At 48.1% G+C, this 25,060-nt stretch overlaps 1 protein-coding gene across 3 annotated transcripts in view; it reads left to right on the top strand.

Annotated features, from left to right (window-relative positions):
• Positions 1–13,260: 13,260 nt before the first annotated feature.
• The window catches only part of TPGS2 (tubulin polyglutamylase complex subunit 2), a 37,926-nt gene continuing 26,126 nt past the window's right edge, over positions 13,261–25,060 (top strand). Inside the window, exons 1-4 of one of the 3 annotated variants that reach the window (XM_066986957.1) lie at positions 13,261–14,097; positions 19,039–19,170; positions 20,812–20,925; positions 23,516–23,687. In XM_066986957.1, the coding sequence (XP_066843058.1) occupies positions 14,055–14,097; positions 19,039–19,170; positions 20,812–20,925; positions 23,516–23,556 (330 nt within the window). In that variant the 5' untranslated portion in view covers positions 13,261–14,054 and the 3' untranslated portion in view covers positions 23,557–23,687. Of the gene's footprint in view, positions 14,098–19,038; positions 19,171–20,811; positions 20,926–23,515; positions 23,688–25,060 lie in introns of those variants that run through there. The other 2 variants (XM_066986958.1, XM_066986960.1) reach the window with 2 other exon arrangements.

Raw genomic sequence — 25,060 nt, 5'->3', positions numbered from 1 at the left:
CTGGTGATATTCAAGGCCCGTCTGGACGCCTACATGGGCAGCCTGATCCAAGGAACCTGCTTTGGCAGGGGGGTTGGACCCGATGATCTCTCGAGGTCCCTTCCAACCCCTACAATTCTGTGATTCTGTGATTCATAAGGCTAAATGCACACATTTCAATGTGAGCTAGTGTCCTGGTTCCAGTTAGGACAGAGTTAATTTTCCTCCTAGTAGCTGGTAGGGTGCTATGTTTTGGATTAGGATGAGAAGAGCGCTGATAACATGCTGATGTTTTAATTGTTGCAGAGCAGTGTTTACACCAGGCCAAGGACTTTTCGGCTTCTCGCTCTGTCCTGCCAGCGAGCAGGCTAGGGGTGCAGCAGGAGCTGGGAGGGGACAGACCCAGGACAGCTGACCCAAACTGGCCAAAGGGGTATTCCATACCATCTGACGTCATGCTAAACAATATATAGGGGTGGCTGGCCGGGGTGGGGGGCCGGCTGCTCGGGGATAGGCTGGGCATCGGTCAGCGGGTGGTGAGCAATTGCATTGTGCATCACTTGTTTCTTACACATTATTATTATTAATACTATTATCATTATCACTATTATTATTATTGTTATTATTATATTCCTGTCTTAATAAACTGTCTTTATCTCAACTCACAGGCTTCACTTTCCCGTTTCTCTCCCCCATCCCAGAGAGGGAGGGGGGAGGGTGAGCGAACGGCTGTGTGGTGTTTAGCTGCCGGCCGGGTTAAACCACAACAGTCCTTTTGGCGCCTAATGTGGGGCTCGAAGGGTTGAGATATCGACAGATTTGACCTGAGTGTGTTAAACTAAAATTGGTATAAGTATTAGACCTGCTTAATAGTTGCTAGTCACAATGTTGATTGCCTTAATCTCCAGTCTGCTGTGCCTGTTTTCTTAATTGAGTTTTAAAGCACGTTACTTTCTGTATGTGCTCCCTGTCGCGCTGTTTATCCTTTCCGGGCCCTGGTTTAAGATCATTGTGGTACTGTGCGGTGTAACGATGGCTTATGAAATGATGAGATTTCTGGTCATGACTCTAACCTGGTATTTGTACTCAGCACTGTCGTCGACTCTATACTTTGGAAACCATATCTCAGAAACTATTAGCAATTACACCTATTGCCTTTTTTCATTAGGGAGCCAATCTGTGGAGGGGACAGGGGAAGACATTTTTTCCTACTTGTTCACTCTCCCTTTCTCCTTCACCACCCTCTTATCCCCCGAGCTAGTCACGGTGGTTCTCCAAGATGTTGAATATCCTTGGGATACTCAGACCATCATGTTCTTGTTGTTATGTCTCCTGAATGCGCTTCAGGTTTTGTTTAAGGTTAAACAACTATTTAGGAATCTATCTGTAGCAGTGCAAGATGCCCCTGCAGAGGGTATTCCAACCCCTGTGGCAGACCCTGTGGCTGGGTCAGAGAAACAAGCTGTAGCAGTGCAAGTTGCCCCTGTAGACAAGGTGAAAAAATGGTATAGAGACTCAGGTCGTTTAGAACGCAGACAGTCTTCTGCTAGGTCTAGGTATAGAGAAGACGAGGCTGGGACATCAAATGTGCAGGAGGATGAGGATGAGGATGTCGAAAAATCAACAGTAACTATCCAAACCCTATACCAGCGTGAGCTACGAGATGTGCGAAAAGATTTTGGTCGCTGCATAGGTGAGCAGCTTGCCACCTGGCTGCTCCGGTGCTGGGACACCGGAGCCAATTGTGTGGAATTAGAGGGCAGGGAAGCCAGGCGGCTGGGATCCCTTGCTAGAGACGCAGGCATTGACAAAGCAATTGGAGATTGAGCACGATCTCATAGCCTCTGGAGGCGTCTCCTGTCAGCTGTGAAGGAAAGGTATCCCTTCAAGGAAGAACTTGTATGTCTTCCAGGCAAGTGGACCACCATGGAGAAGGGAATCCAGTACCTGAGGGAATTAGCCATACGGGAAGTAATTTATAAGGACCTAGACCATGCACAAATATCCACAGATCCAGTTGAATTCCAGTGTACACGACCTATGTGGCGGAAGTTTTTACAGAGTGCACCATCATCATATGCCAGCTCATTGGCAATAATAGCCTGGAGAGATGATGAGGAACCCACAGTGGATGAATTGGCTAAACAACTCTGGCAGTACGAAGAAAGTCTCTCCTCTTCCCTACAGGCCTGCGTCTCGGCTGTGGAGAAACTCTCTGAAGAGTTCCACCAACTTAAAGAGAATTTATCTTCCCCCCAACCTGAACGAACCAGTGTCCACCAACTAAAAGAGAATACTCTGGAGAAACTTTCTGAAGAGGTCCACCAACTTGAAGAGAGTTTATTTTCCTCCCCACCTGTACAAACCAGTGTCTCAGCTATCAGGGGTAAACGTTCATCTGTGCAAGGAAGACAATATGGTGGGCACACACCCCGCGCCACCCTGTGGTTTTACCTACGTGACCATGGAGAGGACATGTGTAAATGGGATGGAAAATCTACTGCGACCCTAGAGGCACGGGTACGTGAGTTGCAAAAGAAAACAATTGGGAAAAAGGGGTTCTCTGAAAAGTTTGCTGCTCCGACTTCCAGCAGGCAGTCCTTTAAACACAGAAACGAAGATTCTGACCAGGACTAGAGGGGCCCTGCCTCCAGCCAGGGGGAGGAAATGGACAATCGAGTTTATTGGACTGTGTGGATTCGATGGCCTGGCACATCAGACGCACAGAAGTATAAGGCTTTGGTAGACACCGGTGCACAATGTACTCTAATGCCATCAAGCTATAAAGGGCCAGAGCCCATCTGTATTTATGGTGTGACGGGGGGATCCCAGCAGTTAACTGTATTGGAGGCTGAAGTGAGTCTAACCGGTAATGAGTGGCAAAAGCACCGTATTGTGACTGGCCCAGATGCTCCGTGCATCCTTGGCATAGACTATCTTAGAAGAGGATATTTCAAGGACCCAAAAGGGTTCCGCTGGGCTTTTGGCATAGCTGCCTTGGAGACAGAGGACATTAAACAGTTGTCTACCTTGCCCGGTCTCTCAGAGGACCCTTCTGTTGTGGGGTTGCTGAGGGTTGAAGAACAGCAAGTGCCGATCGCTACCACAACTGTGCACCGGCGGCAATATCGCACCAACCGAGACTCCCTGAGTCCCATCCATAAGCTAATTCGTCAACTGGAGAGCCAAGGAGTGATCAGCAAGACTCATTCACCTTTTAATAGTCCCATATGGCCAGTGCGGAAGTCTAATGGTGAGTGGAGACTAACAGTGGACTATCGTGGCCTGAACGAAGTCACGCCACCACTGAGTGCTGCAGTGCCGGACATGCTAGAACTCCAGTATGAACTGGAATCAAAGGCAGCCAAGTGGTATGCCACAATTGATATCGCTAATGCATTTTTCTCCATCCCTCTAGCAGCACAGTGCAGGCCACAGTTTGCTTTCACTTGGAGGGGAGTCCAATATACTTGGAATCGGCTGCCCCAGGGGTGGAAACACAGCCCTACCATTTGCCATGGACTGATCCAGTCTGCGCTGGAGCAGGGGGAAGCTCCTGAACACCTGCAGTACATGGATGGCATCATTGTGTGGGGTGACACTGCAGAAGAAGTTTTTGAGAAAGGGAAGAAAATAGTCCAAATCCTTCTGAAGGCCGGTTTTGCCATAAAACACAATAAAGTTAAAGGACCTGCACGAGAGATCCAGTTTTTAGGAATAAAATGGCAAGATGGACGTCGTCAAATCCCAATGGATGTGATCAACGAAATAACAGCTATGTCTCCACCAACTAGCAAAAAAGAAACACAAACTTTCCTAGGTGTCGTGGGGTTTTGGAGAACTCACATTCCAAATTACAGTCTGATTGTAAACCCGCTCTACCAAGTAACCCCTAAGAAGAATGATTTCAAATGGGGCCCTGAGCAACGACAAGCCTTTGAACAAATTAAGCAGGAAAGAGTTCATGCAGTAGCCCTCGGGCCAGTCCGAACAGGACCAGATGGAAGGAATGCGCATTACACCGCAGCCGGGGACAATGGTCCCACCTGGAGCCTCTGGCAGAAAGAACCTGGGGAAACTCGAGGTCGACCCCTGGGGTTTTGGAGTCGGGGATACAGAGGATCTGAGGCCCGCTATACTCCAACCGAAAAGGAGATATTGGCAGCATATGAAGGAGTTCGATCTGCTTCGGAAGTGGTCGGTACTGAAGCGCAGCTCCTCCTGGCACCCCGACTGCCGGTACTAGGGTGGATGTTCAAAGGAAGGGTCCCCTCTACACATCATGCAACTGATGCTACATGGAGCAAGTGGGTTGCACTGATTACTCAGCGGGCTCGAATAGGAAACCCCAGTCGCCCAGGAATCTGGAAGTGATTATGGACTGGCCAGAAGGCAAATATTTTGGGATATCATCAGAGGAGGAGGTGGCCCGTACTGAAGAAGCCCCACTGTACAACAAGCTACCAGAAAATGAGAAGAAATATGCCTTGTTCACTGACGGGTCCTGTCGTATTGTGGGAAAGCATCGGAGATGGAAAGCTGCTGTATGGAGTCCTACACGACGAGTTGCAGAAGCTGCTGAGGGAGAAGGTGAATCGAGTCAGTTTGCAGAAGTGAAAGCCATTCAGCTGGCTTTAGATATTGCTGAACGAGAAAAGTGGCCAGTTCTCTATCTCTATACTGATTCATGGATGGTAGCAAATGCCCTGTGGGGGTGGTTACAGCAGTGGAAGCAGAACAACTGTCAGCGCAGGGGCAAACCCATCTGGGCTGCTGCATTGTGGCAAGATATTGCTGCCCGGGTAGAGAACCTGGTTGTAAAGGTACGCCATTTAGATGCTCATGTGCCCAAGAATCGGGCTACTGAAGAACATCAAAACAACCAGCAGGTGGATCAGGCTGCTAAGATTGAAGTGGCTCAGGTGGACTTGGACTGGCAACATAAAGGTGAATTATTTATAGCCCGATGGGCCCATGACATCTCAGGCCATCAAGGTAGAGATGCAACATACAGATGGGCTTGTGATCGAGGGGTGGACCTGACCATGGACACTATAGCACAGGTTATTCATGATTATGAAACATGTGCTGCAATCAAGCAAGCCAAACGGTCAAAGCCTCTTTGGTATGGAGGACGATGGCTGAAATATAAATATGGAGAGGCCTGGCAGATTGATTACATCACACTCCCTCAAACCCGCAACGGCAAGCGCCACGTACTTACAATGGTGGAAGCAACCACCGGATGGCTGGAAACATATCCTGTGCCCCATGCCACCGCCCGGAACACTATCCTGGGCCTTGAAAAGCAAGTCCTATGGCGACATGGCACCCCAGAGAGAATTGAGTCAGACAACGGGACTCATTTCCAAAACAACCTTATAGACACTTGGGCCAAAGAACATGGCATTGAGTGGGTGTATCACATCCCCTATCATGCACCAGCCTCCGGGAAAGTTGAACGATACACTGGACTGTTAAAGACTACACTGAAAGCAATGGGTGCTGGGACATTCAAAAATTGGGATACACATTCGGCAAAGGCCACCTGGTTAGTCAATCCTAGGGGATATGCCAACCGAGCTAGACCTGCCCAGTCAGACCTGCTACATACTGTAGAAGGGGACAAAGTTCCTGTAGTGCACATAAGAACCATGCTGGGGAAGACAGTCTGGGCTACTCCTGCCTCAGGAAAAGGCAAACCCATTCGTGGAATTGCTTTTGCTCAGGGACCTGGATGCACTTGGTGGGTAATGCAAAAGAATGGGGAGGTCCGATGTGTACCTCAAGGGGATTTAATACTGGGTGAGAATAGCCCATGAGTATAATTGTAGTATGTTAATTATTATATAATACTGTATGTCATCACTACCATGATTGCTATATATCATAGATGAAAATGGTGATTAATTGCCAGGGATTGGAAAGAGTGTAACCTGAGCATGACATAAATAGTATGGAATAAGGGGTGGTCCTGGTTCCAGTTAGGACAGAGTTAATTTTCCTCCTAGTAGCTGGTAGGGTGCTGTGTTTTGGATTAGGGTGAGAAGAGCGCTGATAACATGCTGATGTTTTAATTGTTGCAGAGCAGTGCTTACACCAAGCCAAGGACTTTTCAGCTTCTCACTTTGTCCTGCCAGCGAGCAGGCTAGGGGTGCAGCAGGAGCTGGGAGGGGACAGACCCAGGACAGCTGACCCAAACTGGCCAAAGGGGTATTCCATACCATCTGACGTCATGCTAAACAATATATAGGGGTGGCTAGCCAGGGTGGGGGGCCGGCTGCTCGGGGATAGGCTGGGCATCGGTCAGCAGGTGGTGAGCAATTGCATTGTGCATAACTTGTTTCGTACACATTATAATTATTAATACTATTATTATTATTATTATTATTGTTATTATTATTTTCCTGTCTTAATAAACTGTCTTTATCTCAACTCACCGGCTTCACTTTCCCGTTTCTCTCCCCCATCCCAGAGAGGGAGGGGGGAGGGTGAGCGAACGGCTGTGTGGTGTTTAGCTGCCAGCCGGGTTAAACCACAACAGGAATCTGACCAAACACCACAGCAAATATACCAAAACTTCTAGACTGTTACTTAGATAATGCCTACATCCTCTTTCCCTGCTCATTCAACTTCAAACAGCTCTGTAAACACTACATACCACACCTTTAACACCTTCAGCAACGCTTTTAACACTTCTTTCTGTCTTTCTCCAGCCTGTACTTTCACCAAAGTCTCAGTCATTGGCCAACTTAATTCCATCCCTTTCCCCCTCCAGGATGCTGAAACAGCATATCAGTATACCAGATTTCATCCCATTTTCTTTCTCTCCTCCTTCCACTCCGGATATTCCTACCTGAAGTGGCCAGCCTGGCCACACTTAAAACATCTTCTCAAAGTCTGTCCCTGATAGGATTCAGGCTGCAACACAGGTAGCTTTCCTTGCCTGCAATTCCTTCATCTCTCTTCCTCTCCTTTCCATCCTGGCCCTGACTCCCCCTTCTTATAAATGACTGAGTCCCAAATAAGACTGCAATCAAAGTTTACCATTTATTAAACGAATAGAGGCAAGCAAACAGCACTGAGTGCGCTGGGAGTCTCTGCTCCACCAGGACGCACACCCGTTATGTAAGACGGCTAATTTTTTATACTTCTAGGCTAATACATATTTATTACTACTTCTAAAAGGGGCAGGGTTATTATAATTGGTTTCCCGAATCCGAAGTCCTCCCAGGTGCGCCTGCTTATCAGTCTCTGGTAGTCTCTCGGGGGCCGCTTGGACGGGGAGGCTCATATTCTTCCTCCTTATCTGGTGGTCTCTTGGCCGGCTGTCAGAAGTTACTGCACGTCCGTGCAGAGTCAGCAGTTTTTCTCTAAAGAAATCCCTTTGTTCTCTTATCACCTAAACCCAGGCCTCAATGTTAACCCTTCAAATCCCTTAGTGGCATGAATTGCTGGACCATTCCTTACACCCTGAAGATTTTCTTCCTCTTTCTCCAACCCTCTGCCTCACTACCTGGTACACTGTCAATACCGTTAGTTTCGCTCTCTGCTTTTTCTTCTCATCTCTGCTTTTCCTTCTCATCTCCCCTCCTGACATACACCTTCAGGGCCTCCCGCAGGAGGGGCCCCCCAGTAACTGTTCGCTACATCCCCCCACCTTCTGGAGCATTTTCTGTGTATCTTGCCAGGCTTTAATCAAAAAATGAACTTTCAAGAACCCTTGGAATACCGGGTCCTCAGGATTCATCCCCAAGTACTTTCTCATTCTGACCCCAAGTCTCTCATATGATTTCTGTGTTGCACACTAATATTATTCCAGCCAGGATCGGCAAGTGGGTATTTCTGCCCTGCCGGTATTACCCCTGGTCCTGGAGGATGAGCTCTCTCCCATTTTTGTATAGCAGCTCTCCTCCTCATCACTCCCCTTTCTTCTCCTGTAAACAACATACTTAGTATAGACATCATTTCCCCCCAAGAGTATAAGTTAGACCCTAGGAACTGGTCTAATTGTTCAGCTAGCCTGATGGGGTCCTCAATTAAAGACTTTATCTCCTCTTAAAACTCCTAACCTCTCTGCTGGTAAGGAGCTGGGGGGAGTTCACCTAAGAGGATACACAGTTAGTGTTAGTGCTGTTAGTATCAGGGAAGGCAAAATTCTCAATATCTCTTCTACCTTGTTCTAATTCTTGCCAGAGCCTAGAGTGCGCTCCTTCTCTCGGGACAGTGTTAATTGCAGTCCCTGTCTCCCTTCCTGGAACGACTGCTGCTGCCACCGGTGCAATATTAGGATTACAGGGAGCATAACTTGGCTCCTCCGAAAAAAAAGGAATCTTATTGTTTACACATAAATTTAAAGCCTGAATTTTCATCAGGCCCGTATTTTGGCCAAAATACTGCTGTTTCCTTAATTGGTTCTTTTGTCCAGACTAATACACAATATTTAACCATTTTTTTCTTTTATCATCTCCTCTAATTTTGAGATTATTTTTCCAATTTCTTATCATTCTTCAGGAAGAACTGTCGGTAGGCGCTCCCCCAGGGATATCTCCCTGTCCCCTGGAACCCATATTTTCCCATGTCTGAAAATGGGGGTGTACTGCCAAGCACTTTACCGTGCAAGGGGTACTGCACACCTATGAGTTTGCCAGATTCCCTGGTGTACTGCCAATCACTTCACTGTGCAAGGGGTACCGTACACCAAATTTCCCGAGATATCTCCCTGTCCCCTGGAACCCATATTTTCCCATTTCTCCTAGCCCTTGTCAGTGTGCTGCTACAGAAATTTCCCTCCTGCAGGGTACCACACACTAACATTCCAATTATGGAAAATAGGGGTGTACTGCCAAGCACTTTACCATGCAAGGGGTACCACACACCTATGAGTTTACCAGATTCCCTGGTGTATTGCCAAGCACTTCACCATGCGAGAGGTACCGTACACCAAATTTCCTGAGACTCTTCCTTTCTCTCCCTTATCTCACGCTTCATCCGTCTCCGGCCACGCCCCTCGCGGAGCTACGGAACTCGGATCAGGACTCCACACTCGCTTCGTACAAAGGTACGTCTCAATCACACAGAATCTCACCCGACCCCCAAGGCAATACTTCATATTTCTTACCTTGGTCTGTGCACAGAGTTACCGGAGCAATTCTTAAACCCGGAGTGCCTACCTTCTTCCCTTCCCCACTACTTCACGGATCCTGCCTCTTTCATCAGTCTCGGGCCCTCTGCCAGCTCTCCGCAGAACCGCCACCGTCGATGCACAGGACCGCTGAAATCAGCGGGGCATGCCTTCCTGCTGCTGCGGCGGTGGGGCTCCCCGGTAGGTGACTGGCTCCCGGACGAGCCCCCAAATTGTGAGAAACACTCCGTAGCCAATAACAGGCTCAGGCGAGGATCTCAGTGAAGTAGTAATTTATTCGCGATTGCAATGGCAGGTGTCCCACAAGCAGGAGTGCGCCTACTAGTCACACAGTACGGTTTATATACTTTATTTCTCGATGACTGGGACCCTCCCCTGTTTCCCCATTGACTGGGTAATCCAGGTTCACAACCTATCTGGTGCTTCACAGACAATGCATGGCTTTCAGTTGCCGGCCTGTTAAATTTCAAATTTATTTGGACTTTTTTTACTGTTTGAAGTGGTAATGTTTCTTCACTTCTCTGACTTGACTTGACACCGTGATTTTCGCCTAATTGTTCTAAGGATTCTGGTTGTCTGCATTTACAAGGTTGTCTGTTAAGCTTTCTTATCACTGCAAGCATGTCTCAATACCACATTCTTTCCCTCTAAACAATGTAACTTTGTGCAAAAACAACATTTTTATTCCCACAATCTCAAATTTCTTTGTCCATGCCTGCATCCCTAGCAAGGGATCCCAGCTTCCTGGCTTCCCTGCCCTCTAATTCCAGACAATTGGCTCCGGTGTCCCAGCACTGGAGCAGCCAGGTGACAAGGTGCTCACCTGGACAACGACCAAAATCCTTTCGCGTATCTCGTAGCACACGCTGGGATATGCCTCAGGTAGTTATTGATGCTTTTATGATATCTTCTTCAGAGAATCACAGAATCATCTAGGTTGGAAGAGACCTCCAAGATCACCTAGTCCAACCTCTGACCTAACACCAACAAGCCCTCCACTAAACCACTAAACCATATCACTAAGCTCTACATCTAAACGTCTTTTAAAGACCTCCAGGGATGGTGACTCAACCACTTCATTAGGCAGCCCATTCCAATGCCTAACAACCCTTTCAGTAAAGAAGTTCTTCCTAACATCCAGCCTAAACCTCCCCTGGCGCAACTTTAGCCCATTCCTCCCTCGTCCTGTCACCAGGCACGTGGGAGAATAGACCAACCCCCACCTCCCTACAGCCTCCTTTAAGGTACCTGTAGAGAGCGATAAGGTCGCCCCTGAGCCTCCTCTTCTCCAGGCTGAACAACCCCAGCTCCCTCAGCCGCTCCTCTTAAGCCTTGTTCTCCAGACCCCTCACCAGCTTCATTGCCCTTCTCTGGACTCTCTCGAGCACCTCCATGTCCTTGTAGTGAGGGGCCCAAAAGTGAACACAGTACTCGAGGTGCGACCTCACCAGAGCCGAGTACAGGGGGACAATCACTTCCCTAGTCCTGCTGGCCACACTGTTTCTGATACAAACCAGGATGCTGTTGGCCTTCTTGGCCACCTGAGCACACTGCTGGCTCATATTCAGCCGACTATCAACCAGTACTCCCAGGTCCTTCTCTGCCAGGCAGCTTTTCCAGCCACTCATCTCCCAGCCTGTGGCGCTGCTTGGGGTTGTTGTGCCCCAGGTGCAGGACCCGGCACTTGGCCTTGTTGAACTTCATGCAGTTAGCCTCAGCCCATCGCTCCAGCCTATCCAGATCCTCCTGCAGAGCCTTCCTACCCTCGAGCAGATTGATACACGCACCTAACTTGGTGTCGTCTGCAAACTTACTGAGGGTGCACTCGATCCCCTCATCCAGATCATCGATAAAGATATTAAAGAGGACTGGCCCCAGTACTGAGCCCTGGGGGACTCCACTAGTGACCGGCCTCCAACTGGATTTGACTCCATTCACGACGACTCTTTGGGCCCGGCCATCCAGCCAGTTTTTAACCCAACGAAGCGTACACCAGTCCAAGGCATGAGCAGCCAGTTTCTTGAGGAGAATGCTGTGGGAAACGGTGTCAAAAGCCTTACTGAAGTCAAGGTAGACCACATCCACAGCCTTTCCCTCATCCACCAAGCGCGTCACTTGGTCATAGAAGGAGATCAGGTTCGTCAAGCAGGACCTGCCTTTCATAAACCCATGCTGACTGGGCCTGATCACCTGCTTGCCCTGCAAGTGCCGCGTGATGACACTCAAGATAATCTGCTCCATGAGCTTCCCTGGCACTGACGTCAAACTAACAGGCCTATAGTTTCCCGGGTCTACCCTCCAGCCCTTCTTGTAGATGGGCATCACATTTGCTAGTCGCCAGTCGACTGGGACCTCCCCGATAGCCAGGACTGCTGATAGCTTCATCTTCTCGTTCGTATGATGGCCCAGCCACTGTGAAGTAGCCCATCTCGTCGTCTTCCTCCCCAGTCTGAGTAGGAGTTCCTCTGTGTTCTAAATGACCTGACTTTCTCATCCATTGTTTCATCGTGGTTACAGGGGCAACCTGCACTGCTACAGTCCGTTTCCCTGACCCAGCCACAGGGCCCGTCACAGTGTTTGGAACGACCGCAGGGCCTGTCACAGGGGTTGGAATGACCACTGGGGCTGTCACAGGGGTTGGAATGACCACTGGGGCTGTCATAGGAGTTGGAACAGCCGCAGGGCCTGTCACAGGGGTTGGAGCAGCTGCAGAGGCTGGAGTGGCCGCAGGGGTCAGAGTGGCTGCAGAGGTCAGAGTGGCCGTTGGGCTTGTCACAGGACTTGGAGTGGCCACAGGGTCTGTCACTAGGGTTACAGTGGCATCGATTGCAGCTCGATAGGCATAGGCCAACCCCAGCACGTTGCAGTGATTTGTGTATCTCTGGTATTACCAGGGTGATGACTCACCTTTTTCAAGCATTCTACCGGTTTTTTAGGATTTTGCAGTTGTTCAGGGGTGAATTTCCAAAACACTGGAGGTGCCCACTGCTCTAGATGCCTGCCCATATCCTCCCACACTCCCTGCCACTCATAGCCATCCCGCCTCAGGACAGATCTCTGGTGCATTCCTAAGTAGTTGTTTAACCTTAAACAAAACCTGAAGTGCATTCAGGAGACCTAACAAGAAGAACATGCTGGTCTGAACATCCCAAGGATATTCAACACCTTGAAGAGCTATCGTAACTATCCCGGAGGATTAGATGGGGGTGAAGGAGAAAGGGAGAGGGAACAAGTAGGAAAAAATATCTTCCCCTGTCCCCTCCATAGACTGACTCCCTGAAGAAAAAAGGTAATAGGTGTAATTGTTAATAGTTTCTGAGATATGGTTTCCAAAGTATGGAGTTGATGGCAATGCTGAGTACAAATACCAGGTTAGTCTCATGACCAGCAATTTCATCATATCATAAGCCAGTGTTACACCGCACAGTAAAATAATGATCTTAAACCAGCCCCCGGAAAGGATAAACAGCACGACAGGGAGCACATACACTGAGTAATGTGCTATATAACTCAATTTGGAAAATAGGCACAGCAGACCTGAGATTAAGGCAATCAACATTGTGACTAGCAACTATTACGCAGGTCTAATGCTTATACCAATTTTAGTTTAACACACTCTGGTCAGATCTGTCGATATCTCAACCCTTCATGCCCCACGTTGGGCGCCAAAAGGACTGTTGTGGTTTAACCCGGCCGGCAGCTAAGCACCACACAGCCATTCGCTCACCCTCCCCCCTCCCTCTCTGGGGTGGGGGAGAGAATTAGAAAGAAATGAAAGCCTGTGGGTTGAGATAAAGACAGTTTATTAGGACAGGAAAGGAAGGAAAATAATAATGATAGTAGTACTACTAATAATAATGTGTACAAACAAGTGAGGCACGATGCAATTGCTCACCACCCATTGACCGATGCCCAGCCTATCCCCCCACCTCGGCCAGCCCCCCCATATTAATTGTTTAGCATGACGTCAGATGGTATGGAATACCCCTTTGGCCAGTTTGGGTCAGCTGTCCTGGGTCTGTCCCCTCCCAGCTCCTGCTGCACCCCCAGCCTGCCCGCTGGCAGGACAGAGCGAGAAGCTGAAAAGTCCTTGGCTTGGTGTAAGCACTGCTCTGCAACAATTAAAACATCCGGGTGTTATCAACATTCTTCTCATCCTAAATCCCAAACACAGCCCCCTACCAGCTGCTAGGAGGAAAATTAACTCTATCCTAGCCAAAACCAGGACACTCTTCCACTCTTGGCTCAGAAGGAGGCATGCTTAGGATTCCCAGCCCAGTGCCAAAGTTTGATGGGATGAAACCAGGCCAGCACATTTGTGAGACTGGCTCTTTGTGTTTTCGCATGTATACTGTTAAGTGAAATGTTAAACCAGCTTGAGTATGGGAAATTATTGAGTCCTTGCATCTCTCACCTACTTGGAACTAAAAGCTCTCAGAAGAAAAGAATCTTTGTGCTACTATTATACATGCTTTAGTGAAGCAGATAGGTTTAGTCTGATTTAGAACAAAACTCTACTCTTGGAAGCCATAAAGATATATGAAAAAGCTGGTTGTCCTTATATCTGTGATCCTGGAGAAGCGGTTAGTATCACAGGATGATAGGTTGTCTCATTCAGGGAACAATCTGTAATCACCTTTTGATGACAGACTGCTCTTTGTGAAATTTGCCCTCATCATCTTTGTTCATACAGTAGTAGAGACTCAAGAAACATACGGTTTTCTCTCAAGTTTTTAGGTTGAGATATTTGACCTGATTTGAGTCATCTTGGAGTTGAGCAAAACATTTGGTGGCAAATATTTCTGTACTAATTTTCAGTTGCTCTTTGGGTTTGAGGCATGTTCTGCATTTCCCCATAACACTTGGGGCCTCTTGTGATTTGCAGAAAAACTCCTGCATATTGCCAGAGGATTTAAAGAACTTCTATCTCATGACCGATGGCTTCCAGATGACCTGGAGTGTGAAGACTGATGGTGAGTCCATGTGTTCCTCTCTGCTGATACCCTCATTTCTTTGCAGACAGTCTTTTCTATGCAGAATCTCTCCAGTTTCAAACTTTCTTTTTGCATTCAACACGTCAGCATCCTGCGTTAGTCTGAGCAAGAGTCATGCACACACACCAAGTCATTTTGAATGAAAAATTAGCACCATTCCTTAACTTGAAAAAAAAAAAGTACTCTGCTAGACAGCTTGAAAACTGATCTGTGATTCAATAAATGAAAGAAAACTGATCTCTGATTCAATAAATGAGTGCAGATCTGCATTGTATTGTAGGCTATTTTAGAAATGTCTTGGTGAGGGGAAAAAAAAGTATGAGTGCACATCAAAAGTCCCTTTCTTTGCAACAGGGCAAAACCTATTGTTTGCATGTGCTGGACTTCTACAGGAGAGACGTACACCAAACACTGTCTATAAACTAAACAAGGCTGAATGGCATAAAAACCGTTCTGTAATACACTGGCTATCTGTTGACACACAGATTCAGGTATGTTGTTTAAATCTAGTACCTGGACTCCCTCTGTGGTTCATGGAGAGAGAAGCAGCTCTGGCACATTATCCCATCATAAAGCAGTAAGAGGAGTCACCATCAGAAAATGCTTCTTTCTCATTAAAAGTCTGTGTGTTTATATATATATGCAATCCAGAGAGACCTGATATGTGCACTCGTTTTAAAATGGCAAACTGAGTAAAAAGACAGAATTGGGACCTTGTGTTGACAGCATAATCCCTCTCTCTTTTTCCATTTCTGCAGTATGAGGAAGGGACTGTCCTTCTCTACCACATAAACATGTAAATTACACATTGGAGTATGAACCATAATGAGTGCTGTAGAAAATCCTTCACATCATTAGTATCTTCAGTGTCTCTCCGCTCCATGTGGTGGCTTTAATCTGAGAAAAAAATAAATCTACTGAAGTCATCTGACTGTTCCCATCTATAAGCCAGAAAGAGAGAGGCTGTAAAGATCATGGCAGTTATGAAGGATGATCTGTCTTCTTAGTTAGTTACATCTTTACCCTACCCAGCCAAGATGGAACATATGATTTATTTTTTTTAAAGTTGTTTTCCTGCTTCTCACATAGTTCTCATTTCTCAGTTAATAGAAGCCAGATCACTCAGGCACCTGAGCAGAGGTCACACAGTTTACATTAGTCAGCCACGAAGACAAAACCTTGCTGTGATAACAAAAAATAATGCATCAGGAAATTGCCTTATACCATACATACCAAGATTATCACCAGCTTCCAGAATTACAAGGCCTGAGCCTGATTATGCTTTCCACCAGCTAAAGTCCATTCACTGGAATTATCCCTGGAGTTCAGAATCACAGAATGACAGAATCGTCTAGGTTGGAAGAGACCTCCAAGATCATCTAGTCCAACCTCAGCCCTAACACTAACAAGTCCTATACTAAACCATATCACTAAGGGCTACATCTAAACGTCTTTTAAAGACCTCCAGGGATGGTGACTCAACCACTTCCCTGGGCAGTCCATTCCAGTGCCTAACAACCCTTTCAGTAAAGAAGTTCTTCCTAACATCCAACCTAAACCTCCCCTGGCGCAACTTTAGCCCATTCCCCCTCGTCCTGTCACCAGGCACGTGGGAGAATAGACCAACCCCCACCTCTCTACAGCCTCCTTTAAGGTACCTGTAGAGAGCGATAAGGTCGCCCCTGAGCCTCCTCTTCTCGAGGCTAAACAACCCCAGCTCCCTCAGCCGCTCCTCGTAAGACTTGTTCTCCAGACCCCTCACCAGCTTCATTGCCCTTCTCTGGACTCTCTCAAGCACCTCCATGTCCTTGTAGTGAGGGGCCCAAAAGTGAACACAGTACTCGAGGTGCGACCTCACCAGAGCCGATACAGGGGGACAATCACTTCCCTAGTCCTGCTGGCCACACTGTTTCTGATACAAACCAGGATGCTGTTGGCCTTCTTGGCCACCTGAGCACACTGCTGGCTCATATTCAGCCGACTATCAACCAGTACTCCCAGGTCCTTCTCTGCCAGGCAGCTTTTCCAGCCACTCATCTCCCAGCCTGTGGCGCTGCTTGGGGTTGTTGTGCCCCAGGTGCAGGACCCGGCACTTGGCCTTGTTGAACTTCATGCAGTTAGCCTCAACCCATTGGTCCAGCCTATCCAGATCCTCCTGCAGAGCCTTCCTACCCTCGAGCAGATTGATACATGCACCTAACTTGGTGTCGTCTGCAAACTTACTGAGGGTGCACTCGATCCCCTCAACCAGATCATCGATAAAGATATTAAAGAGGACCGGCCCCAGCACTGAGCCCTGGGGGACTCCACTAGTAACCGACCTCCAACTGGATTTGGCTCCATTCACCACAACTCTTTGGGCCCGGCTACCCAGCCAGTTTTTAACCCAACGAAGCGTACGCCAGTCCAAGCCATGAGCAGCCAGTTTCTTGAGGAGAATGCTGTGGGAAACGGTGTCAAAAGCCTTACTGAAGTCAAGGTAGACCACATCCACAGCCTTCCCCTCATCCACCAAGCGCGTCACTTTGTCATAGAAGGAGATCAGGTTCGTCAAGCAGGACCTGCCCTTCATAAACCCATGCTGACTGGGCCTGATCGCCTGCTTGCCCTGCAAGTGCCGCGTGATAACACTCAAGATAATCTGCTCCATGAGCTTCCCTGGCACTGAGGTCAAACTAACAGGCCTATAGTTTCCCGGGTTTACCCTCCGGCCCTTCTTGTAGATGGGTGTCACATTTGCTAGCCGCCAGTCGACTGGGACCTCCCCTGATAGCCAGGACTGCCGATAAATAATGGAAAGTGAGTTAGTGGCAGAAGGGAGAGCAGGACCGAGCTTCATTATCTGTCCTTGTTTGGCAAGAGTCGGGCACACTGAGTCTTCTCTTGGCTCTTGTTACCTTAAAGCCAGGTTGTCAGATTGGGCTGTAGACACTGCTGGCATCAAGAGATATTCTCAAATACAGGAGTCTTCCTCATAAAGTGGGATTTCATTTCAGACATCAGGGCTGTAATGCCTGTACTGAGGTCCCATCATATTTCAAGTGGGATTTAGTGTGTCATGACCTCTGAATAATGTGGTTTTCAAAGCACACAAGCGCACAGAGACCAAGCAGCTCCCATAACTGCCTTGTTTGAGCAAGCCTGATCTGTGCCTTCTGAGGCCTTTCATGCTGGCACATGGCTGAATGGGTGCTTGTGACCTGATGTCCGTGGTGGTTTTACTCAGGTGGGTGGCCGAGCTCCACCACAACTGCTCTCTCACTCTCCCTTCTCAAGGAGGAACAGGGAGAAAATACGATGAAAAGGGCTCAAGGGTTGAGATAAGGACGGGGAGATCGCACAGTCATTATCGTGACAGGCAAAACAGACTCAGTGTAGGGAGACAGTAAGATTTATTACCTATTACTAACAAGCTAGAGAAGTGAGAAACAAAGGGAAGAAACCAAAAACACCTTCCCCCCCATCCGCCCTCTTCCACCTCCTCCACCCCGAGCGGTGCAGGGGAATGGGGGAACAGGAGTTATGGTCAGTCTATAGCACTTCTTCTCCACCGCTCCTTCTTGATCACTCTCGTCCCCTGTGCTGTGGGGTCCCTCCCATGGGATGCAGTCCTTTCTGAACTGATCCGGCGTGGGCTTCCCACAGGCAGCAGATCTTCAAGAACTGCTCCAGATATGGGTCCGTACCATGGGGTCCATCCCTCAGGAGCAAACTGCTCCAACCTGGGTCCCCCACAGGCAGCAGCTCCTGCCAGGTCACCTGCTCCTGCGTGGGCTCCTCTCCATGGGCTACAGGTCTGGCCCGGAATCTGCTCTGGCAGGGATCTTCCACAGGCCGCAGCCTCCGTCGGTGCAGGTCCGCCTACTCCACCGTGGTCTCCTCCATGGGCTGCAGCGTGGAACCCTGCTCCACCGTGGTACTCCATGGGCTGCAGGGGGACAGCCTGCCTCACCATGGTCCTCACCACAGGCCGCAGGGGACTTCTGCTCCGGCGCCTGGAGCACCTCTCCCCCTCCTTCTTCACTGACTTTGGTGCCTGCAAGGCTGTTTCTCACTCCTCTCTCACTCTCCCAGCTACTGTGTAGCAGGAGTTAGTTTTTTTTCCCCTGTCTTAAATATGCTCTCACAGAGGTGCAAACAACATCGCTTATTGGCCCGTCTCTGGCCAGCAGCGGGGTCCTTATCTGACATGGGGCAGCTTCTGGATTCTTCTCACAGAAGCTACCCCTATGGCCCCCTGCTGCCAAAACCTTGCCACGTAAACCCACTACAATGTCCAGTGACAGTATTGGTCCTCAAAAGGAGACACATGTGACAAGTCCTCAAACATTCACTCAGGAACACCAACATGTTGCCACACTGTTGAAAACCTGTGTTGGAGTGGGATTCGAGAGGATGAACCCCCAACAGGTGGGGTGTAGAAGAGGACAAGCTACCCAGTGCATTGTAAATGGGTGGGGTGGTTCCTTGTAGAAAGGACAGCAGCGGGAAAAAGAGTGTTGTGGGGGTGGCTGTAGCTAGCCAGGACGTTTAAAAGCCAATTTCACAGGACTGGGCTAACCACTGCAACACGAGCCTAGTCAGTAGTGTGGTTCTCATGTGCACAGCTCTGACATGGTGTCACATGAGTACCGCTTCCTTTCCTATTCCAGATTATAGCAGATAAAATAAAAAAAGGCCTTTGAGTTGAAATGTCCTTGGTCCTGCAATGGAGCAAGAGCTGATGGCTTGGTGTTGTCTGAAAAAGCCCAATTTTCACTCTTATGGAGCCTGGCTTGGTTAAGTGTACAGGCCTGTTGGGCATATGCGTCTCTTCTTCCCACTCTGTTTTAGAAGAGATTGAGTAAATTTTTGGAGAAAAAGCAGTACCTCCTATGCTTTCCTGACATTGAATGTAATTAATGATCAGTCTTATTACAGATTCCCCAATGCCCCTGGGCTCCATGGTGATTAACAGTGTCTCAAAGCTTTGTCGGCTTGGGGGTTCCTCCATGTATGCCCTGCCTAATGCACCATGTCTCGCTGACCTGGAAGATGACACCGATGAGGAAGGTAAGATCCTGTTAACAGACTGGAATGCATGCTCTGCTTCATCCCTTTTGCTGTGTTAGGGTACTTTTACGATATAGCACATGGATATGGCACCAGAAAAGGTCGCTTCAGGTAGATGTTTTTTTTCTCTCCTGGACCATAGCTACTATATATCCTATTAGTCCCCTACAGCCTTGAGATATGGACATGTATGCTCTAAGCCTGACAAGCATTGTTAACTCTGCCAGTTGCTAGTATTATTTTCATACTCTTAATGGTCCTTCTGTCCTCCTGTCCTGTGTTTAACTGAAACCTCCTCCAGTGATTCAGCTTGTAAAATCTTTGTGTTCTTATGGCGTTATATGAACAGAAGATAACAATTTTTCTTGGTAGTGAAAAGGCAACTGGATATGCTTTTTGGAATTGGAAAAGCAACTCTGGTAAATACATTTAAGTGTGAGGTGACACCGGAAAATGTGTGTTTCCAGACTGCCTGGAAATGCTGAGCATCCCGTGGTTTGGAGAAGGGAAGGAAAAAAAAAGAAAAAAAAAAGAAAGCCCACTCCTTTTGTCAGACTTCTTACAGTCTAATGAGACTGGAAGAAGTAAGAAGACAAGAACAAAGCCAGGTGTCATACTGACTCCTTAAAAAATTGCTATTTGATTTCACAGTCTTGTCTCTGAATCTCTGTAGCTTTTGTAGCTTCTAAGCGTGTCTGAAAATTTCTTTTTGTATATTCTAATTTGTCAACAGTCCTGGTCTTCTAGCCATTGTAGTGAAACAGGCCAGATTCTGCTTCCATTTAGCCACTTAGACCTCCACTGATACTCTTATAAGGTGCATTGAGAAAAGGTTAAATCCCCATAAGACTTCTCATCCTGATTTTCATGGAGAACTCATCAGAAGGGTACAACTCTTTTGTCTCCCTTGTTCTTCAGCAGCATTAAAATTCAAAATGATATTCCTCAAGAATTTACAGCTACACAGTCCCAGAATGGTCCTGTAGAAAGGCTCTGTGATGGTTTTGTGCCACAAGTTTAATGAGAGTCAGAATGTGTGGCTATTGAGAAGGAGGCAGATGTTACACTGGAATGTAAGAAGAAATGTATACGTCTCCAAGTTCATCAAAGTCTTCTGTCAACAGAAAAAGAACAGTTCTGTCGGATCTTTTCAGAAAATAAGAATGTAGGGCAAAAAAAGGAGAGTGGATAGAACACAATAGAGGACTTCAGCAGCAAAGAGGATTCAGGATCCACATGGGGAAAACTTCTAGGTGATATCAATGCATTTGGGTTGACTGCCTGGATATTGTGAAATTTCCAGCACTGGAGGTTGTTAAGAAAAGATAAGGCACCTGTCAGGAGTGACATCCACAAGGCTGATCCTGCCTTATGCCAGGGAAGGACTACAGGGCAACTTGATGTCTTTTTCAGCCATCTGTTTTTGATTCTGTGATTTGTTTTCGTACTGAAGACTTAAAATCTCTCTCTCTTTCTCTCTATCTGGAATTTAATCCTTTCCAAGAAGTATAAATATAATGGTTTGGTTTAGTTCTTCCTCAGCTGATTTATTAATAACTACAAAATAGATTGACTCTTTGCAGCTGAGTCACAGTCAGTTTTCCAAACATGTTTCAAGAAATGTTTTTTTTCTGTTTTCAGGTGATAAAGACAAACCCAAGAAGCCACACTTTGATTCTCGTAGTCTTATCTTTGAATTAGACCCATGCAACGGAAATGGGAAAGTTTGTCTTGTTTATAAGCATGCAAAACCAGGTAAGATTGAAAAGAGAAAAGTTCGCCATCTCTTTGCAGATTGTATCTGTGAGCCTCGTGTGTAGAATCATCTTAAGTTTCTGATCTCCTTTGCTATTTATAGATGAACATTTACTGAGACATCTTGTCTCTGCTGAACTCAGTGGCTACACCTTAACAGTGGTTTAGCTGGAGCTTACATTTTCCCTCCTTTTAATGTTTGAGTCTGAGTTATAACTTAGCATTTCTGTATGCATAGCATACTTGCATACTGACCCAGGAAAGCACTCATGTATGATCTGCAAGCAATTATGCTGAAATAATGCGGAGAGCTAGACTTCAGCCACTAACATATTTATGGTTACTTGCATGTCTTAGAACAACGTGTTTACATTTTGACAAGAAAGGGTGTTTGCTTAGAAGCAAAGGATGAATGACAAAAAGGTCCTCGTCTCATTCAGACAGGCTTAGCCTGTTTCAGCCACCATGTATGTGGATGCAGAGCCTCCAGGTGCTAACTAGGTCAAAATTTGGTGGCGGGAGGTTGAAAGGCAGAATGAAAGGCGTAAGCTGAGCTGTTCTTTCTGAAAGATACACAGACAGTTGTTTTAAATCAGGGATCAGTGAAACATACAGGTCACTTGTCGAATAGCTGTCATCTGTCAAAGTACACAGGTCACTAGGTGTGTGTGCATGTACGTGCATGTACACTGTCTGGGGGTGTGCAGTTGGAGGAAAAAGGCCTGCGGTCGTTATCTTGTGTTTTAATTGGGTGTGACTTGAACTCCCAGGGCAGAAACTTCTTACCTGTCATCTTGCTTCCAGTGGTAGTGATTTCAGCACATGCTGAAAACCTGGATAATCTGAGCAAGGAGGGGCAGCACTGTTAATAAGTGTTGATGTCAGCATAGGAGGCAGTGTGTTTAACTGACAATTTTCAGCACCTCAATTTCCCAAGAAAAATCACTTCTTTTTATGCTAGTAATCTGATGGTGGTTTCTTCAAAGGATGTTGCCACCAGAGAAGTATTTTATCACCATGGATGGTTTATCATACTGTCACTGTTGAAGATAGTAGGGAAAAACCTCTGAGTTGTCCCTTAGGATTGTCTGAAGGCTCCTCAGAGAAGGTAATGATATCGATACCCCGTCCGGAATCTTCTTCTTGCATCCCTCCAGGGGTAACTGTGCCTGCTGCTTCCCTAAAGTGCCTATATACCAATGTGCGAAGCATGGGAAATAAACAGGATGAGCTCGAGATCTGTGTTCAGTCGCAGGGCCACGATCTCATTGCGATCACAGAGATGTGGTGGGACAGCTCGCATGACGGGAACGCTGTCATGGAGGGCTATGTCCTTTTTAGGAAAGACAGGTTGGGGAAGCGAGGGGGTGGGGTTGCCCTTTATGTGAGGGAGCAATTAGAGTGTACCCAGCTCCACCTGGGGGAGGGTGAAGGACAAGTGGAGAGCTTGTGGGTGAGAGTTAAGGGGTGGGCTGGTATGGGGGGCACTGTTGTGGGGGTGTACTACAGGTCACCAGATCAGGAGGAGGAGGTCGATGAGGCCTTCTACAAGCAGCTGGTAGTAGCCTCGTGATCCCGGGCACTGGTTCTCATGGGGGACTTCAATTATCCAGACATCTGTTGGGTAAGCAACTCAGCCAGGCACGCGCAGTCCAAACGGTTCCTACAGTGCATTGAAGACAATTTTCTGACGCAGGTGGTGGAGGAGCCGATGAGGCAGGGGGTGCTTCTGGACCTTGTCCTTACCAACAGGGATGGGCTTGTTAGGGATGTGAAGGTTGGGGGCAGCTTGGGATGCAGCGACCATGAGATGGTGGAGTTCAAGATGGAACTTGGTGGAAGAAGTAAGGCTAAAAGCAGGATTGCTACCCTGGACTTTCGGAGAGCCAACTTCGACCTCTTCCGAGACCTGCTTGGGAGTATCTCATGGGCTAGCTTTCTAGAAGGCAGGGGTGCTTGTGAGATCTGGGCTACATTTAAACAGCACTTCTTCCAAGCTCAGGATCGGTGCATCCCTAAGAGTAGGAAATCGGGGAAGGGGGGCAGGAAACCTGCGTGGATGAGCAAGGAGCTCATCGACAAGATCAAAAGGAAGAGGAAGGTCTATGAAATGTGGAAAAAGGGCCTGTCCTCTTGGGAGGAGTATAGAAGCGTTGTCAGGGCCTGCAGGGACGCGACGAGGAAGGCTAAAGCCCACCTAGAGATGAGGCTTGCAAAAGAGATAAAAGATGATAAGAAGGGTTTTTTTAAGTATGTAAACAGTAAAAGGAAGACTAGGGATAATGTGGGTCCCTTGCTGAACAAGGGGGGTGTCCTGGTAACAGGAGATGCCGAGAAGACGGAGATACTGAATGCTTTCTTTGCTTCAGTCTTTGCTTCAAGGACTCCCCCCCTGGGACTCCTCGACCCTGGCGGGAGGAGAAAGGGTCTGGGAAATGGAGGGCTCCCCTCTGTTTGACGAGAGAGTGGTTCGGGAGCATCTGAGTGGGCTCAACGCACACAAATCCATGGGTCCCGATGGGATGCATCCACGTGTGCTAAGGGAGTTGGCAGAGGTGATTGCTGAACTGCTCTCTATCATCTTTGAAAGGTCCTGGAGAACAGGAGAGGTGCCTGAAGACTGGAGGATAGCCAATGTCACTCCGGTCTTCAAGAAGGGCAAGAAGGAGGATCCGGGAAACTACAGGCCAGTCAGTCTCACCTCTGTCCCTGGAAAGTGTGGGAGGATATGGGCAGGCATCTAGAGCAGTGGGCACCTCCAGTGTTTTGGAAATTCACCCCTGAACAACTGCAAAATCCTAAAAAACCGATAGAATGCTTGAAAAAGGTGAGTCATCACCCTGGTAATACCAGAGATACACAAATCACTGCAACGTGCTGGGGTTGGCCTATGCCTATCGAGCTGCAATCGATGCCACTGTAACCCTAGTGACAGACCCTGTGGCCACTCCAAGTCCTGTGACAAGCCCAACGGCCACTCTGACCTCTGCAGCCACTCTGACCTCTGCAGCCACTCTGACCCCTGCGGCCACTCCAGCCTCTGCAGCTGCTCCAACCCCTGTGACAGGCCCTGCGGCTGTTCCAACTCCTATGACAGCCCCAGTGGTCATTCCAACCCCTGTGACAGCCCCAGTGGTCATTCCAACCCCTGTGACAGGCCCTGCGGTCGTTCCAAACACTGTGACGGGCCCTGTGGCTGGGTCAGGGAAACGGACTGTAGCAGTGCAGGTTGCCCCTGTAACCACGATGAAACAATGGATGAGAAAGTCAGGTCATTTAGAACACAGAGGAACTCCTACTCAGACTGGGGAGGAAGACGACGAGATGGGCTACTTCACAGTGGCTGGGCCATCATACGAACGAGAAGATGAAGCTATCAGCAGTCCTGGCTATCGGGGAGGTCCCAGTCGACTGGCGACTAGCAAATGTGATGCCCATCTACAAGAAGGGCTGGAGGGTAGACCCGGGAAACTATAGGCCTGTTAGTTTGACGTCAGTGCCAGGGAAGCTCATGGAGCAGATTATCTTGAGTGTCATCACGCGGCACTTGCAGGGCAAGCAGGTGATCAGGCCCAGTCAGCATGGGTTTATGAAAGGCAGGTCCTGCTTGACGAACCTGATCTCCTTCTATGACCAAGTGACGCGCTTGGTGGATGAGGGAAAGGCTGTGGATGTGGTCTACCTTGACTTCAGTAAGGCTTTTGACACCGTTTCCCACAGCATTCTCCTCAAGAAACTGGCTGCTCATGCCTTGGACTGGTGTACGCTTCGTTGGGTTAAAAACTGGCTGGATGGCCGGGCCCAAAGAGTCGTCGTGAATGGAGTCAAATCCAGTTGGAGGCCGGTCACTAGTGGAGTCCCCCAGGGCTCAGTACTGGGGCCAGTCCTCTTTAATATCTTTATCGATGATCTGGATGAGGGGATCGAGTGCACCCTCAGTAAGTTTGCAGACGACACCAAGTTAGGTGCGTGTATCAATCTGCTCGAGGGTAGGAAGGCTCTGCAGGAGGATCTGGATAGGCTGGAGCGATGGGCTGAGGCTAACTGCATGAAGTTCAACAAGGCCAAGTGCCGGGTCCTGCACCTGGGGCACAACAACCCCAAGCAGCGCCACAGGCTGGGAGATGAGTGGCTG

Source organism: Anser cygnoides, chromosome 36, assembly GCF_040182565.1.
Source record: "Anser cygnoides isolate HZ-2024a breed goose chromosome 36, Taihu_goose_T2T_genome, whole genome shotgun sequence".
NCBI lineage: Eukaryota > Metazoa > Chordata > Aves > Anseriformes > Anatidae > Anser > Anser cygnoides.
This window is presented reverse-complemented; position numbering and strand designations above follow the sequence as displayed.